The sequence below is a fragment of the Amphiura filiformis genome, chromosome 12, assembly GCF_039555335.1.
Source record: "Amphiura filiformis chromosome 12, Afil_fr2py, whole genome shotgun sequence".
Taxonomy (NCBI): domain Eukaryota; kingdom Metazoa; phylum Echinodermata; class Ophiuroidea; order Amphilepidida; family Amphiuridae; genus Amphiura; species Amphiura filiformis.
In genome coordinates, this window is record NC_092639.1 from 58,296,521 (window position 1) to 58,303,707 (window position 7,187).

At 37.8% G+C, this 7,187-nt stretch overlaps 1 protein-coding gene across 1 annotated transcript; it reads right to left on the bottom strand.

Annotated features, from left to right (window-relative positions):
• Positions 1-3,245: 3,245 nt before the first annotated feature.
• LOC140166942 (uncharacterized) lies at positions 3,246-3,635 on the bottom strand. Its single transcript, XM_072190425.1, has one exon. It carries the CDS (start codon positions 3,633-3,635, stop codon positions 3,246-3,248), a length of 390 nt encoding a protein of 129 aa, XP_072046526.1.
• Between the last annotated feature and the right edge of the window lie 3,552 nt (positions 3,636-7,187).

Below are 7,187 nucleotides of genomic sequence, written 5' to 3' on the forward strand. Positions count from 1 at the left end.
TAGCATGGAGGGCAAAATAGTACACCAAGGGATTATTTTACCATGGCCCTGTTAAACTCTGATCAAAAGTGTGTTTGTTTGTGTTCTGTGTCTCATGCAGTGTGCCAGTAACATGCACTAAGTAAAACTTGTGCAAATTTTTGTCACATCAAAGCTTAAAGAGGCAAATTTAAGTTAATTTAATTATCTTTTGATTATGAGTTTTGTCAATAAATGCAAGAGGCACACTGTCTTGGTCTCCATGTGTGACAAAACAAATACTGCAGATTTACCATAGTATTAATATCTCTTTGGGTCTTATCTCTTTAAAATACAGTACTCATCACTATCAGTAACAAGGCGGTTCTTGAACCACGAGTCTCGCCTGCTTTCTCGACCGCCTGCTTTTGGTAGATGTAAATGAACCTGCAACAACCCATGGTGATTTGCCTGTTCAAATTGAACAAATTGTTGAGCTTGATTGGACCAATATTGAAATTTGACCTTTGACCCCTAAATTTTGGTGGTTCTCGGCTGGACACGATTACCTGGCTGATGTGAATGTACCCACGAAGTCTCATGCCCATCCAACAGTTTTTACTAATTTGACCTCAGATGAACCCTGGTGACCCCGAAATGACCTTCCAAAAATTTGGCTCTAAATGTTGACTGTACTGTACCCATCAAGTTTCATGCCCATACGACAGTTTTTAGTAATTTAACCTCAGATGACCCCTGAGTGAACTCGGATGACCGTCCAACAATTTGGCTCTAAATGAGGATTACGTAATTTACGTCAATGTAATAAATGTCTGTATGCTGGTTTTATGAAGATAATAAAACACACTTTATATTAAAGAGAATTTGGTGTATTTTAGTGTAATATATTACAATCTGCTCTCAGTATTTGTTGTCAAAGTGATGTAATAATCGGATTAACTACCAGAGCAATAGGTACAAACAATTTTGATTATATCGCTGCATTAGTATCGTTCACGAGGTACCTCTGCATTGAACCATATCATGTTGATCACTCGCACCTGTAAGATTAATATCTTTGAAAAGGCCGGTATTGTGTTCAATCTATGATTGCAGACATACACAGGTGATGAGTGCAACCTGGTTGTGCAGCGCGATATATTCAAAATTGTTTTCACTTATAATTGCTATGGTAGTTATAATCCGATTATCACATCACTTTGACAGCGAGTTTATATAGCTGTGAAAGTGGGTAATGGTGAATCCAACAGAGGACACAAAACACATCAAGGATCAATAAATGATACAAGAGGATACCTTGAATATGAACAACAGGAAAGAAAAAGAGCAAGGTACACCAACTTGATGTGGGGAAACAAGTAAAATACAGACAAGACAGTATGCAGGGGGGGGGGGCAATAACAGCAAAATGTAGGCATTAGAAGTAGGCAAAGTTCGATAGCCAAAAGTTACCAGTTCTAAGGCCCACAGAAGTGCTAAACCTGCAAACACAAGGATCGATGGGAATACATTTAAGTGCACTAGGATAATTGATGAAAATCATTGTGCATATAAACAGACACAGGCACAAAAACAGGCAAAGTTTGAACTGCAGTCTCGCAAATCAACAACGGGTAATGCCAAGTTTAAGTCGGCATTGCGTCAGTCTTGCTGTGCTGACTTTGGTGACAAAATTTCACAACCTTGCAGTGATTTCACCTTATTTGGAACATTGGGTATATTGTTCTACTAAAGCACTCTGAATAATTGTCTAATCACCTCAGAAATCTCTTTTTCAAAGACGTATCCACTGGATGTTGGCCAAAATGTAAAAAAAAACATAATTGAAGGAGTGGATAAGGCGCCCGATTCATAATCCATAGGTTGCAAGTTTGAACCCCACTTGTGCCAACGTGTTGTGTCCAATAAGTTGTATGTTGCAATTTTGGCGCTGATTAAGCTGCTGCCTGCAAATTGCATTGTGTCTGTTCAGGTGTGTTTAATGTAAAATTCTAGCAATTTGACCTGCGGGTCACCATTAGAGTTTGAAATAAAAACTTCCTTTTTCTTCAAATGCACGTTACGAATTATATTGATTCATGATCTTTTATATTGGATTATATCGCCATGTCATTATTTTAATCATAGTTTAGGACCTACATAAGTAGCTTTTACCCTTTATCCTGTCGATCCGACAGGCAATATAATAACTGGAAATATATCATAAAACTGAATTTGCAAATACCTTCTCCAAAATTTGATTAGTAACACCAAAGGTTCTATCAATCGTCCAAATTAAAGGATTGTTAGTCGGAAATCCCACTAAAAGTTACATCAACTTCAATCCTTACCCTAACTGGAAACGCCAACCTATTGCCTACTCAAATCTTAAAGCGCTCCACAGACTCCGAGTATTGTACGTACAATATTGTATGCAACATATCTACGTTATTTAATCTATTGCCATTCTATTTCCAGTAATGTTTAAGTTCTAACGAATGTTTGATGAGGAAAAATCGATAATATGTTACATGTAATATCTAGTAGAAATATATTATCGATTTTATGTCATCAAACATTCGTTAGAACTTAAACATTACTGGAAATAGAATGGCAATAGATTAAACAACGTAGATATGTTGCATACAATATTGTACGTACAATAAAAAGTCTGAATACTGCTTTACTCTCACCTGAACCCTATTCTCAACACTAACCTTAACCCCAACCTAAAATACCTTATACCTACTAACTATTTTGGGACTAGTTACCATTCTGACAAATGGGCTGTTTTCTATCTTTCTATTTATTTATTTTGTTGATAAAAGATCGTTCAGGGAGACTGCAATAAAGAATCAAAGACCATGTTAAAATTTACAAAAGACATGCAATTCTGCATGTCATTTATTCACTGAAACTTTCACCATTATACAAAGTTTTGAAATACAATATGAAATATTTTTGTAGTACTTTACCACAAAACAATATAATAAATTGAAATACATAATGGAAATTTTCAGTTATTTTCATACAAAAGCTTTGATTATACGCCTTAAAGCGAACAAAAATATCAACTACAAAAGCTTTGTTTCTTGTCCAAAATACTGGCAATTATGAGAAAATGAATACAAAATCAAAAGTTTCAAACTTTTCATCACATGCAATTTTTTAACTACATAATACATACATACATACATACAAAAGTTATTTATGACGCAATTCGCCGCAAGGCAACATTGCGTTTACAAATACATCAAAGCAGTAAAACAATATAAACAAACAAAAGTTCAGAATAAATGAGTTTTTAACAATTTCTTGAAAGTGTTTGTGGATGTTGCACCCCTGATGTGCAGTGGCAGATTGTTCCAGGCTTTGGCAGCAGTAGCAGTGAATCTGCGTTCTCCCGCAACAGAGTTGTATCTATGAACTACCAGACGTGAAGGATCATTTGAAGATCTGAGAGGGCGGCCGGGAACATAATAAGAGAACAATTGAGTTATGTAAGCTGGTGATTGGTCATTCAAAGCCTTGTATACATAGAGCAGGATCTTGTAAGATACTCTTTGTGCTATTGGAAGCCAGTGGAGTTTTGTGATTAAGGATGCAGCTTCAGTCCAGCGACCTAAGGCATATATGACCCGTGCGGCTTTGTTCTGTAAGCGTTGCAAGCGAATCATATTCTTGGATGAAAGGTGAGTGAAAAGTGCATTGCAATAGTCTAAACGTGACAGGACCAGCGCACGGACAACATGATGGCATGTGTCAGAATCAATATATTTTCGGATTCTCCAGATGTTCCTGATGTGATAAAGGATCGAGCGACGAAGACTATCGATGTGAGAGGTGAGTGACATTGAACTATCGAAGTAGATGCCAAGATTTCTGATGACCGTGGAGGTGTGATCTTCAATGAACCAATTTCAAGGGTAACGTCATTAAGCTGAAAATTTCTCATGTTGTAGATAGAGCCAGCAACAAAAACTCAGTTTTTGCATCGTTTAGCTTTAAATAATTCACAGTCATCCATTCTCTGATTTCAGAGATGCAGCTTGAAATCTTGCCAAGAGTATTAAGCACATCGCCAGGAATCCGAGGGTTGAAAGAAGCATATAACTGGCAGTCGTCAGCATAGATATGATAGTTGATACCATGTTTCTGGATGATCTCTCCAATGGGAACAGTATAAGCGGAGAAAAGCAATGGTCCTAGAACGGAGCCTTGTGGCACACCAAAATCCATTGAGATGGGGTCGGAGAGGTGACCATTGATGCTGACTTCAGAATTCCAACCTTTCAGATAAGATTGGGCCCATTCCAGTGCAGAACCGGTGATGGCGAAACGGTCCTGCAGACGATTTAGGAGAATTGTGTGATCAACAGTGTCAAATGCGGAGCTTAGATCTAATAGCACCACAAAGACAACTCTCCTAGAATCAATCTCACTGAAGATATCGTCACTCACTTTGATTAAAGCACTTTCAGTGCTATGTTTGGGACGGTAAGCAGACTGGAATGGGTCTGAAAGCTTGTTATTGTTCATGTGATCAACAAGCTGCGAAGCAGCGCATTTCTCAATCAGTTTTGCAGTAACAGTTAAATTACTGACAGGCCTATAGTTCTTAAACTCGTCTTTGTCTAGGGATGGCTTCTTAAGCAGTGGTGTTACAATTGCTTTGTGAGCTGCCGTAGGGAAAACCCCTGTTTGTAAAGAGGCATTAACAATGCTTGTCAGAGCAGGTAAATTTGCATCCAAATAATGTTTCATGAGCCAGGTTGGCTGAGGATCGAGGATGCATGAGGCATTGGATGCCTTTGAGATAACATTGCGGACCTCTTCTTCAGTCATTTGGTGAAACTCGATTAGAGGTCTACAGAAAGGTGAGCAACTGTCAACGAACTTGGAAGCATCAATTTTGGTACTATTTGACTCAAGCTCATCACGGATTTTACAGATCTTATTCCTTAAGAACTGAGCAAATTTGTTGCCCAAGTCTCTTGAGTCACCATGGGCAGGCAATGGCTTGGCCTGATTGTTGAGGAGGCTATTTACAGTGTGAAAAATGGTTTTTGCATTGGCATGACATAGCTTATCAGAATAGTGTGATTGTTTGGCTTCAACGATACATTTGGACACATTGTTCCTGGCAGACGCATAGTTTTGGCGATCAGACTCAGTTCTAGACTTCCGCCATTTTCTTTCGGCCCTATGACGTTCTTGACGAGCAGAATGGATTGATTGATTGTACCATGGTTGCCTGTTTCTAATAGTCCGAGTACGCATTTCAGCGGGAGCATGTTCATCCAAACAACCAGTTATGGTCGTGTTGTACCAACTGTAAAGATCATCAGGACTATTTACATCAGGAATGGGATTAAGATGGTCAGTCAAAGTTTTTGAAAATGCCAAGCTATCAATTTCTTTGAAATTTCTGAGAGTTTGCTTGACACGCTGAGGTGGCGGCTTTTCTAAGTTTAGTGTGAAATGAACACAATGGTGAACATACAGTAGATCATGAACAAATTTGTAATTAACAAAATTGTCATCAGGGCAGCACAGTACATGATCGATAATGCCGCCATCTCTGTGAGTTGGATCAGGCACATACTGATGAAGATTTGCAGAAGCAATGATGTTAGAATACTCCTTAACATCAGGTCTATGCGGTGCCTCCCAATGAACATTAAAGTCGCCTACAAGGAGCAACCTTCCTGGGAGTAACACAATATCATCCATAAAACTGTCAAATTCACCAAAGAAATCTGATTGCTTAAACCGATTTGTTTTTGAAGGAGGGGGGCGATATATGACAACAAGGTTCAGACGACCAACATGGTCAGTGATACAGGCATGTTCGAAATATGTTGTGTTGCGTGGACTTGGTCTCAGGCGGAGCTGAAGTTGGTTCTTGAACAAGACAGCTATACCACCTCCTCTATTAACAGACTGTCTAGGAATGCTTAAGAATGTATAGCCAGGCGGTGTACATTCACCAATGATGACATGCTCATCATCATGTAACCAGGTTTCAGTTACACACATGATATCTATATCATGTTCTAGGACATAATCAGAGAATTGATCAGATTTGTTTCGAATAGATTGAATGTTCCACAGACAAACATTGAGTTTAGCTGACACAGAATCGGATCTTGGTAATGGTTTTAAATTAGATATGTTCACTCCACGGGCAGTTTGAGCATATCTGTTTTGTGAAGTTCTGTTGGTGATGATGGTAGGGATAGGATGTTGTCGCTTATCGAATGCATGGTTTCCTCTCCTTGTGGGTTTCACCCACAAGGGTTGTCGATTATCGATTTTATGTCATCAAACATTCGTTAGAACTTAAACATTACTGGAAATAGAATGGCAATAGATTAAACAACGTAGATATGTTGCATACAATATTGTACGTACAATAAAAAGTCTGAATACTGCTTTACTCTCACCTGAACCCTATTCTCAACACTAACCTTAACCCCAACCTAAAATACCTTATACCTACTAACTATTTTGGGACTAGTTACCATTCTGACAAATGGGCTGTTTTCTATCTTTCTATTTATTTATTTTGTTGATAAAAGATCGTTCAGTGAGACTGCAATAAAGAATCAAAGACCATGTTAAAATTTACAAAAGACATGCAATTCTGCATGTCATTTATTCACTGAAACTTTCACCATTATACAAAGTTTTGAAATACAATATGAAATATTTTTGTAGTACTTTACCACAAAACAATATAATAAATTGAAATACATAATGGAAATTTTCAGTTATTTTCATACAAAAGCTTTGATTATACGCCTTAAAGCGAACAAAAATATCAACTACAAAAGCTTTGTTTCTTGTCCAAAATACTGGCAATTATGAGAAAATGAATACAAAATCAAAAGTTTCAAACTTTTCATCACATGCAATTTTTAACTACATAATACATACATACATACATACAAAAGTTATTTATGACGCAATTCGCCGCAAGGCAACATTGCGTTTACAAATACATCAAAGCAGTAAAACAATATAAACAAACAAAAGTTCAGAATAAATGAGTTTTTAACAATTTCTTGAAAGTGTTTGTGGATGTTGCACCCCTGATGTGCAGTGGCAGATTGTTCCAGGCTTTGGCAGCAGTAGCAGTGAATCTGCGTTCTCCCGCAACAGAGTTGTATCTATGAACTACCAGACGTGAAGGATCATTTGAAGATCTGAGAGGGCGGCCGGGAACA

What these genes read in the sequence shown, in the direction of transcription:
- LOC140166942 (XM_072190425.1), bottom strand. Translation starts at nt 3,635, where the DNA reads ATGATTCGCTTGCAACGCTTACAGAACAAAGCCGCACGGGTCATATAT.